The sequence below is a fragment of the Quercus lobata genome, chromosome 10 (assembly GCF_001633185.2).
Source record: "Quercus lobata isolate SW786 chromosome 10, ValleyOak3.0 Primary Assembly, whole genome shotgun sequence".
NCBI classification, from domain to species: Eukaryota; Viridiplantae; Streptophyta; class Magnoliopsida; order Fagales; family Fagaceae; genus Quercus; species Quercus lobata.
The window spans coordinates 60,071,146-60,083,248 of record NC_044913.1 but is presented as its reverse complement, the minus strand read 5'-3'; the positions used below and the strand labels follow the sequence as shown (position 1 = coordinate 60,083,248).

Sequence of the window (12,103 nt, the reverse complement as noted above, 5' to 3'; positions counted from 1 at the left end):
CAAGGAAATTTGTCCTAATTTTTGCACAAACTAGGATTTGAATATATGCAAATTTAGGCTGTATATATATATATGTGGTATATTCGAACATTAGCAACCACATTATGTATTATAAACAACCTGCTCCTGCACCATGTTACATGTATTTTTGTTGTAATCATGATTGCAATACTTGATTTAAAAAATTAAAATTGAGTTTTGGATTTATGAGTTTGATATTTTGCTATAATTATGTGTTTGAAAACATGAACAGTAAGAGCTAAGACAGAGGTACTACTCAGTCAGCCAAGCCAGGTCCATGAGGTGGATGATAATCTTGTATACTGTCTTTCTTCCACCAAGAGTCTGTTACCAACTCCCTTCAAAAAAAGAAAAAGTCTGCTACTGACTAGCGTCAAACTACACTTCTCAAGCCTGTTTCGAATGACATTATATTAGGAATTCTTGTCCATATATGTAAACAATATGAGGGATATAGTCTAATTGACAAATAAGGGAAAACATTGGTGGCTACTCAAATAATTTCCACAGTTTTTTGGCAAGGAATTGGGTCTGATTTGAGCAATTGCTTATTACTGTGAATGTTTCTATTCATTATGACTAAAATCAAGTGTGGCATCTGTCTATTTGATACCACACTATTTCTCAAATTAGGTGTTTACATGAATTAACAAGGGCCTTTATACACCTTTGTTTGAAGGGTCATATTGAGTCAAACCCAAATCAAAAGGCCCAAGTTACACTTTAGCTTGCCCAAACAGAAACACTCCCTTTTCGGAGAAATCAAGCTAGGCCAGCATGTGCAGAACTTTACTAATCAGAATTGGCAGGTACTCCTAAAAGTGGCAGCATTCAAGAACAAAAGATCAAAGAGGAGTGGTTTTGCCTATGAAGCTTTGAACCAGGAGGGAGTCAACATATTCTCAGGAGGCAGCAGTTGTGGGAAGAAGAATCATTACTTAGCCATACAGGATGCTGTGAGTGAAGCTGTTTTTAAAGCCAAGGAGCTGGGATTCAACAGAATTTTAATCCTGAGTAAGAGTAAGGGCCTTGATCAGATTTGCAACCACTCTAAGAAGCCTGCTTGGCTGAAACAGACCCTATATTCTGATCTTCAGCAGTTAAACCCACAGGGTCTCTTTGTAAACCACCTTTTAGTTCCTAGTTTTGTCACTTCTCATGTTTTGGATTTGGCTTATATTACTACTTCCTTCCCTGTTCATCATTGTAGGCTAAACCCAGACCATGTTTAAGCCTGGTGAACTTTTGCTGTGTTGTTTCCTTTTGTTTCAATGCATGTTTTCTCTGGTATTAAAAAAAAATAATAATAAAATAAAAAAAAAAAAAAAAAAAAAAAAAAACCTAAGACCAACTCTTAACTTAGTAAGCCATGTCCTTCTCTCAAAAGTAAACCATGGTAAGAATTGGTGTCATGGACTCATGGGCTTGGGTTTTGGACTTAATAATGGCCTTATTTAATAATAAATAAAAACCTTTTTCAGCCATTTTGTTGTATTCACCTAAGGTTTTAATAAAGGTTTATGTTCTGTATTTTCTTGAAGATTTTAGAACTAAGTTTATTAACCAGTTTTATGGGATAGTTTTATGGGATGTCTACAGAGTTGCATATTCAAAATTACCAGATGCACACTCAATACTGTGGCTACTACAGAGTCTTTTGCTGCCCCACAAATTCCAACGGCCACCGTACCACACCTAGATGGAAGATCAAACCATGAAAATGAAAATTTGTTGCAGCAACATGGAATGACTATAGAGTCGCAAAGCTACACGATGCATCAATCCGTGATGCAAAATGATAAAAAGTGTTTAATATAAATTGTGTCAATCTCAAAAGCATATCTAAAATGGCACCCTATGTTAACCAGGACACGAACAGAAGTACTTCATTGCCAACAACACACTAGAAAACTATTAGATATAGAACTTAATCACAGATCTGTCACATGCATTGATGCACTATATGCTGTAAAAGCAATCCACAAAAATCCAAATATGTTTAAATACCACAAATATACAAATTATAATTTTTTTTTTAATACCAAACATTAGAACCATGATAATTACAAGGAGAGAAACATCACTAAGATTAAGGGAAAATGACAGCATGGGAAGTAAAGTTCTTTTAGTACCGAAATATTTAGTGATTGTAGATTTTTTTTTTTGTTATGCCACGTAGCCATGTCAGTACAGTACATAAAAATGCATCTTTACTTGTCAATGATTATAACTTATACACTAGTTTTGTTTAAGTCTTTCCAAAAGTTGTTTGTTGACCACTTAGAATAGTTTTAAAAACCAGATCAACTGTGAACGAGACACCAATCTAGGCTAGTAAAAACCCCCCAAAACTGGTCAAAACCAAGAACCAAGAGCAAAAATGGTTCTTTGACCGTAACGGTTTATAAAACCATGCTGCTTACACTAATCAGCAGGTTTACAGTTTTAAAACATCATCTTCCTTTCATACAACTTCCGAATCATAGAGGAGTCTATCTCCCTATCTAGACTAATCTCAACAATCAAATTCACAAACTCCATTCTAAGTCCAAAGCCAATAATTTATCTTTAATTCTATCCAATGATTGACCAAAGGTCCTAATTTTGTTTGCCATATTGCAGTAGAATACAACAGGATTGGAGATTGAAAAGAAGTTGCATACCTTTTCCTTCATTAGGCTTTAAATTTTACCTTTAGCCACAAGATCTCATGGCCAAACTTGTCTCCACTAACCAGATCCCCACAAATTCATCACTTGCATACCTTTTCTTCATTAGGCTTTAAACTTTACCTTTAGCCACAAGATCTCATGGCCAAACTTGTCTCCACTAACCAGATCCCCACAAATTCATCACTTGCATCATGCCATATGACTTGATTCTTGGTTACTGAGACAAGAAACTTAGTTCGCTTCGTGAAACCCCAATCAGAACCAATATGCTTAGTAGTTGGCTGGCTAGCACCCTCCATGACACCACAGGAAAACTTCAGCCATATATTCTTCCTTACCTTACACAAAAGAAACTAGTATGGAAAGCTTTGCAAAGAACTGACTATACGCTTCTAGTAGAAATAAAAAACCATATAGAACTGGAGCTAGATAAATACTTGTATGACATCTTTTCCTAAATTAATTAACAGTTAGTACACTCAATATAGGACAGGTATGATTCAGCCTCTTTTAAGAAAAGTATGTTTCAAGAATTTGGAGCAACAATTCATAAATAGTATATGGGCATAACACGGTTAAATTTAATATATATGGAAATTTTTTTCATATTTTCTATTTAATATATATGGAATTTTTTTTTTCATATTTTCTTTTGATAAATACGATGAGATTTGTATAACAGTCAGATAGCAGAATCTTAACAATTCAATTTTAAATAATCTAAACTAGTAAAGAAAATTACTACAATAACCATGATAAACAAATTTAGTATCATTATAATGTTTTGATTAATTAACATGTCCCAAATAATTGATCCTAAGAAATCAGTCATCAATAACCTTTTCTACTACTCTGCTGAATGCATCATCCACCAAAAATTGTTCATGATCAACATATTCCGGAAGCTCATATGGTTTGTAGAGATCAATTGGCTCCAAGTTTCGAGATTCACCTGTGTTGAATTTCTCCATCATCATTGAGTTCAATCTTACATACACCATATTATCCAACATCTCAGATGTCAACATGTTTGTCTTCTTTGTTTGTGCTAGGTCAGATGCATTCCAATAACCCTTGGACAAGGTAGAACTACAAGGTTGACTCAAAATTCGAATGGCATACTTTTGTAAGATAGGAAGATGATCTCCACAGAAATCCCACCATATTCCTACAAATAAAATTACAATTTATATGCTTATAAAATTTATCAAGAAATAATATAGTTAAATATTAAAATTATATCAAAGCTATTGAACTTACTAGGATGAGATGTTTTCAACATTGTCTTTGCCATAATTGTAAACAAGCTCGGTACTTTATTGCGATAAAGTTGCACCTCTTTCATGAAATCTTCCCTTTCTTCAACAGCCACCAAATTCTCCAAAACGAAACTTATACCATCTTTCATCTCGCGACTCTCTATAAATTTCTCACTGCACAAGTAAGCAGGATTCAGAAATGTCGCAGCAGCATGAATTGGGTGCATTATATTTTCAGTATGCCTACAACTAAATAACTTCCATATCTGCATATATTTGTCTTCATTGCTATCATACTGTTGCTTAATTGTTTCTTTTGCCATTTCCATTGCTTCATATAAGTATCCTGCAATTGATAAATCACTATCAACTAATCGAAGAACTCGAACCAAAGGCTCCAACACTAGTAACACTTCTTTCCCTTGAACCCAAAATTCTGCACTTTGAATGATACTAGCAACTTTAGCAATGTCCTTTTCATTATGATTGAACTCTTTCCACTTAGAAGATACAACAAGTAACTGCAATTCATCTTGAACATTCAAAATAGATCGAAGCATCAAGAAATTAGAAGAAAACCTCCTTTCACAAGGATGTTCCAATTCCTTATGGTTTGTGTACTCCCTCATGAGTGACGATATGATAATGTCCTTATACATATATGAAACAATTGATTTTGCATCAATAATTATCTTCTGAACCCAATCAACTTCCTTGCATATTTCCTTCAAAAGCAATCTAATGCCATAAGCAGGACATTGAGTTCTGTACAACCAAGGGTACTTGCTAATAAGCATATCTCCAGCAGACTCAGAATTAGTAGTATTATCAGTGATCAACTGAACAACATTATCTGACCCAATTTCTTCAATTACTGAAGAGATAATATCTTTAATATATAGTGCTGTTATTTTATCTCTTGAAACTTCAAGTGACTTCAAAAATATTACTCCACTAGGAGAATATGCAATAATATTGATAAATGCTCTATGCTCCACATCACTCCATATGTTTGACATAAGAGTACAACCAGATAACAACCATGATTTCTTAATATTTCTAATATACTCTTCCACTTCTACCTTCAAGTCTGGAATTAGCTTCCTTTGAAGAGTCACATAAGAGGGTAACTTATAGTTAGGACCATATTCAGCAACACCTTGCACAAAGCGAATAAAGGATGTCGTTTGAACAACATCAAATGATATGTTATTTACTATAATAAGTTGTGCAAGCAATTTGTCCACTGTGTTCTTATCTTTTTTACCACACATCTCTGAATTGGTAGCGTGGCACATATCTTTCGATATTGAACACAATGTGGTTTTACTCTCTTTAGCATTGCTAGAACTTGATGCACTCTTAAATTTTTTGTTAGTCCCTCCAACTGCTAGATAAGCTTCTTTTTGAACATCTTCAGACACACTTGTACAAATATCTATAGCATTACCTTTAACTCTAGCCAAGTGATATTTAATCCTAGAAGCACCCCCAGAAAAATTACGCTGACAAAAGTTACATTTGAAACGGCCATCTAGGTTTTCAACATAGCTCCAAAATCGATCTTTCTTTCTAACCATATTTATTTTCCCTTAAAAAAAGAAAAGAAAAGAATATAATATTTGAAAAAAAAAATAATTAATCTAAACAAAGATTCTATAAATAAATAAAAATAAATTTATTCTATCTCTTTCAAATATTAAATACTTACTTTATGCCGACCAAACGTTTTTATTGAAGGCATTCTCTAAATGATAACTTTATGCAAGACTAAAAATATATCTAAATTAATATGACTAGCACTTTTTACAAATTAAAATCTAACTATTACGATATATCATTACTCATACTAATTTTTTTTAACATAGCTGAATGGTGGAGTTTGAATGGGAGCTCAACTCCAAATTTGCAACAGTTAGCTATAAAAATCTTGAGCTTGACTTGTAGTGCATGTGGTTGTGAGCATAATTGGTGTGTGTTTGGGCAGGTGAGTTTTAAGCATAATAAGTAGATTTTATCATTTGATGAGCAGCATTATTACATAGAAAATTCCAAAGGTGTAATTAATCACTAATACTTAGTTTTCATAAGTACTTGTAGATTCACACAAAAATAAGGAATAGACTTGCACAAAAAAATACTAAATGATTTGTTCTTTGTGAAGTATGATAAAAAAAATGAAGGCACGATATGATAAGTGTGATGTTATTGATCCCATCTCCTTGGATGATATAGATGAAAGTAATGAATGGCTGTTGGGGGAAATTGGTATTGAGCCGTCTATGGATGCTGAAGACGAGTTGGTTGATGATGATGATGATTTGATATGGGGTGCAGTGGCAAGAGCTGCCACTGTTGGGGAAGCAAGGAAGACTAGATTCTAAGCACAATCAAGGGCAAACTCAAAGGCCTCAACATCACAACCAAATATATAAGAGGAAGATGTTGATTTTGATGAGACCGAGGAAGAGAATGTTGATGGTTATAAATCAGGTTCAAGTGGCTTTGAAAGTGATGGCAACTTGAATGAAGAGTCTAATGATGACCTTTAGATTAAAACTTACAACCACATTCAAGCTTTTTTTTTTTAAATAGATAACGTAAAATATTATTAAAAATCAAAGCCAACCCGAGTACTTACAACCACATTCAAGCTATTACACTGTTAAATCTTCAAATGCATTTGTTTTTTCATGGATAGTCATGAAGTATAATGTTTTGTTTAGGAGTTTTCTTCTTTCTAATATGAAGTTATGAACAGTATTTTGGTTTAATATTTAAACTTAGTTGATGTTTGGATAGACTAATTTTTGATTGGTAATATATGAGTATTAATTGTTTGTCACAAACATAGCCTCTATTCGGATTTGAACCCAAAAACTAGTTTTATAGACCAGCTCCTATCCATTAGGAACAGAGTTTTGGAAATTTGTTTATAATATTCTTATACATCTAATATATAGATTTGAACTCTAAATCTAAAATAATTATATTTAGAATTTGGCATCTTACTTCACTCAGGCTAGCGCCTTCTAGGCACCCGCCTTTCACCTTTGACTACATTGGGCATAACCCATGCTATGGGACACAGAAAAATTTCCCCACGTTTTTCACACCTACTCATTTATTCAGCTGACTAAGGCCCCACCAGCACACAAATTTTGAACTATGTTGTTCTTAAAAGACTCTCTTTAAGAAAAAGATTCCTGCCAGTGACACAAAAATTCCACGAATTTGTTGACACCCACTAACGTATTCTTACTTAAACCCCACAATTATATAAATATGAAAAGCAATTTACATTCAAAACACATTAGCAGAGTGCATATTTCTTATATTGAAACCCAAAAGTGATGGAGGAAAAAAAAACGCGCACACACAGAGGAAACCAAGAAATAACGTTACAAGGTGTCAAGCTTACCAGCAGTGGATGTCAAGGGGAACGTTACTCATATCATCTCTCTCGATGAGAACAGTATTAACTCTTTCTTGGGCTGTAACAATTCACGTTTCTTGTTCAGATTCTTCAGAAAGTTCTGTTCTTTTCTGGTGGTGACACCCCCCAAAAAAAACCAAAAAACCTAGGCTACACGGTTTTCTATGCTTAAAATAAATAAATAAAAATAAAAGAAGGCTATCATTTTTTTTTTTTGGGTAGAGAAAAGGAGGCAACAAAAATTATGGGAAATTTTTATGACATGGAACAAGAACAACACAATTTTATTTGGATTGACTCTGCACAATGCAAGACCTAAAATCTAAAAAATTTGGGTGTAATTACACTCCAATCCACTCTCCTTGAAGTTGGGAAAATGACACTCCGCCCACATATTTAAAAAGGAAAAATCATTTTTTTTCTTTGACATCCGATTGACTAAATTTTTTTATATTAATACCATTAAAAATGTTGTGTGCTAGTTTTCCCTTTGTCTTCAAAATTTATTCTCCATTATAAAATTAAAAATCATTTTTTTAATTAAGACAAAATTTAGTTACAAAATTAGTTATAGTATACTACAACTTTACTCAATAAAATAAAAATAACTTCATATCTTGATAATTTAACCGTTGAATTGCATGTTTTTTACACTCTTAATATACATGTCAAATTTTGTGTCAATCAGATATTATTTACTATATGATCTATAAGCTTATATTTTATATATAATTTTATACTACAAAAAACTTACAATTTAAACAATATATTGATGACATATCTATAGATCTATAATTTTCTAGAAATTTTGCAAGCATAGAGAATAAGAATAAGATATAAGAAAAAGATGTTATCCAATGATAGATTTGTCAAAATTCACTACTAATAAAAAGATATTGAGTAAGGTTAGGGTACAATCAATTTTGTAGCTAAATTTTGTTTTTTAAATTTTTAATTAAAGAGTATTTAAAAAATATTAAGTATGCATTTTGCTTATTATTATTATTTTCAATAGGTTATGAGGAGATTTACTGTTGCAAGTGATTTGGTATTTGATTAATTTTGCATTTTTATTCTAAACTTATCAATTATTTTTTTATTAACTTGATTAAACTTAAAGAGGTTCATATAGAAGTTTAGAATATTTCATTACTAATATAAACAAAATGAAATGGGATAGTGTTAATTTCTTCAAACCTGAAGAGAGTGAAATTTTTTTTTTTTTTCTCCTTTAGGTTTGAAGATTTGGGGTGGAGTGTCCTTTCCCCAAATTTCAAGGAATTGGAGTGTAATTCTACCAAAGATTTTTAACAATGTATAAAGTTAGAATTTTTTTTTTTTTTTTTTTTGTTAATAAAAAAGGGTATAATATATTTAATGCCCAAAAGTAAGCTTGGGCTAATGCTAGTTCAAAACACTTCAAAATTGACCACCTTAGCCACTAGTTATCGTGAGAGAGAGAAAAAAATGAGTAACAATTTATGGAATAAGTTGGGTTTAGAGACCAAGTTAGTCAGTTTGGAATGTCTTCGACCTAGCTGGTATTAGTCCAAACTTTAGGAGTGTTAGTGTGCGTTTGTATACCGCTTATTTTGCTGAAAACTGAAAACAATATAAAAAAAAATAATAAAAAAGTTACTGTTTGAGCTTTGGTTATTGTTATATGCCTGATTACACTGTTCATGTCCCATGAACAGTGCACCAGATGCTGGACTTTAAAAAATAAAAATAAAAAAAAGCCCAAAATGCATCTGCGTAAAATGCAGACGCAATCCAAACTGTCCCTTAATGTATAGGAGGGGAAGGTGGTTAACCCTACATGCCCAAGGCAACGAGGAGGAAGATGGGCACCAATGTGCTCACTAGTTAGAAACTTTAAAAAGTTAAAAAGGCTCATTTATTATATCTTAAAAACGTGTTTGGTATATGCAGGGACGGAGCCAAGACTTGAAGTTAGGGAGGCAGAAGTATAAACAAAAAAAAAAATTTGAAACTCCAAATAAATATTCATTTAATAAACCATCAATAAAGAAAAATACACAAAATTATTGTTTTTTAAGATATTACAATGCAGTTATTTACACACAATAGACAAACACTATGCACACAAACATTCAACAACTAACCAATAAATTTTAAAGTTACAAATAATCTCTTTAATTATTTATCCAACTTTAATGTTTTAAAAGACACTAACTAATAGACAAAAACACTAAAGACAAAACTACAAAAAAAAAAAAAAAATCACAAAACATCACAGGCTATTCAGGGGCTGTTTAGTAGATGAGTTTGAGTAATGTTATTTAAGTATTTTTGATATACATGTGGATGAAAAAGTGTGTAAAAATGTGTGTAATGTTATTTAAAATGCTCAAAAGTGTGTTCAAAATGGGCTACCAAACAGGCCCTCACTATTGCTAAAGACAAAACTACCAAAAAAAAAAAAAAAATTATAAAACATCAATGGCAATAAGTGTTGACTGTTGCGTGTGGTGTTGTGTTTGTCAGATTCAAAATTTTCATTTATAAAAGAATATAAACTATGGGCTAGCTAAAGACAAAGATGAGTCTTGATCATATTTTTACCTTTCTTTTAACACTTTCTCTCTAGTCTAGTATATTCTGTCTTTCAGTCTTTTAGCCTCTCCATAGTCCGTCCCAGGCTCCCAAGCCCCAACTGCAGCGTCCCTGGCTGGCTGACTCCCTGCGCTTGCTTAGTTGCTCTATGCTCTCTTTTAAGTTTTCTTTACAAGTCACAGTGTCAAGTGTCAACACATTATTAAAAGTAAGTCATCCCGAACAAGGATTCAATATGAGATAAGACTTGAGAGGGATACCGTTGCTTCTGCCGCTAGCTGCCGAATTCCTCTCCTCTGTGTTCAACCATAAGTTAGGTTTTCCTTTTTTTTCTTTTCTTTTTTTAATGGCTTAAAAATCCCCTTCTTTTTTTCCCTTTTATTATATGTGTGAGGTAAGTTGGGTGTTTCCTACTCCTAGGCTAGGTAGATATCTAATTAGAACCAACTTTGATTTTTTTTTTTTTTTTTTTTTTTTTTGTGTTGCTTGTGTTTGTTTTGGGGTATTGTTTGGGCTTAATTTTTGTATAGTATTTAAAAATATCAATAATATTGTTAAGGGGGCAAAGTGTGCAATTTTATTGAAACGAATTGCTAAAAATAATATATTATATATATACTAAAAACTTTTTTTGAAAATCTGGGGTGGGGGGGGGGGGGGAGGGGCATTGCCCCCAGGTCCAAGAATAGCTCCGTCTCTGGTATACGTGTTTGAAAATATGTGTTTTGTTGTTTGAAAACATGTATGGAAATACGTGTGGGTAAAAGTGTATGGAAATGTGTGTAATGTTGTTTAAAAACTGAAAATATATGTTTGAATGGGTATACTAAACATCCCCATATTATTTCATTTTTAAAAATTGATACAAATCTGAATCTCCCACTAAAAATAATTTTCATGCATACTAATCATATTAATAATTGGAAAAAAATATATATCATTACACCTATAACAAAAAATTAATAGTATCATTCCGTGCTATCATGACCTAATCAAAAATCATATATAAAGGACCCGTTTGGATACAGCTTATTTTGCTGAAAACTAAAAACATTGTAGCAAAATAATTTTTAAATGTGTGAATAGTACCGTGGGACCCATTTTTAATTTTTTTTTTCTAAATAAAGTGGTTGTGGTCCCGTAAACAGTGCATGAACAATGTGTGAACAAAGTATGAACAATGCATTTTGTCTCCTAAAAGCTGAAACACGTGCATCAAAAAAAAAAAAGAAAAAAAAGGAAAACGCAAAACGCCAGGAAAATAATTCCCCTATCCAAACGAATACAAAGAAATCAAACTCAAAAAAATTTTATATGTTCCTACAATGATTAACAACACAAAATAAAAAATTTAACAATTAATCACACAATAAAGTCAAAACATAACCCAATAGGATAAATATATATATATATATATATATATATATATAACACTAATCACTAATGAATTGTGACTATCATTTGTTGGGAAAAAAAAAATGTGACTGTTTAAATATAAATAATCTTCAACATTCTTATAAAACTTAAAAAAAAATTAAAAATTAATTAATTTATATATATAAATTTAATTTCCGTGTAAAATAAATAAGATTTTCTTTTAAAATTACGCATGTTTGATATTTTTATATTTTATATAAAAAAAGTTTTTATCAGTATACAATTTTTTTATTTTTTTATTATCAGTATACGATCTGATATTACCAAAGCAATAAAAAAAAATTTGGTGACACGGAAAATGGTCACAAAGTAGAAAATTAAAGGAAAACATTTCTAATGGAAAAATCATTACAGGACAAAAGAAGTCTCAATGAAAATTCATTGAAGAGAAACAATTACAAAGTCAATGACTCACAAATTAACTAGGATACATAGATAATCTATTTTTGACTCACAAATTAACTAGGATACACAAATACTCTATTTTTTTTTTTTCTAAGTATCCGTATTTGATACATATCAAACTAGATTCTTTTGCATGTGTGTAAGATGTGTGTGATATTTGTTTTTTTTTTTTTTGGAAAAAAAAGTGTTGATATGTCGAAGATATGCCCATGATATAGCTTGGATAAGATTGTAATCCAACCTCTTGACAGTGAGAGATAGTCCAAACTTATAAGGATTTTTTTTTTTCTTACATA

General features: G+C 31.7%; 1 protein-coding gene across 1 annotated transcript; it reads right to left on the bottom strand.

Annotated features, from left to right (window-relative positions):
• Positions 1-3,517: 3,517 nt before the first annotated feature.
• LOC115965124 lies at positions 3,518-5,532 on the bottom strand. The gene is made up of 2 exons (XM_031084317.1): positions 3,954-5,532; positions 3,518-3,861 (listed from the first exon to the last, which is right to left on the bottom strand). Exons 1-2 carry the CDS (start codon positions 5,530-5,532, stop codon positions 3,518-3,520), a joined length of 1,923 nt encoding a protein of 640 aa, XP_030940177.1.
• Positions 5,533-12,103: the final 6,571 nt, after the last annotated feature.

Bases quoted from the DNA above. Each gene is read 5' to 3' on its own strand.
- LOC115965124 (XM_031084317.1), bottom strand. From the start codon at position 5,532: ATGGTTAGAAAGAAAGATCGATTTTGGAGCTATGTTGAAAACCTAGAT. The intron at 3,862-3,953 runs GTAAGTTCAATA...TTTTATTTGTAG, and splicing joins GTTGAAAACATCTCATCCTA to GAATATGGTGGGATTTCTGT.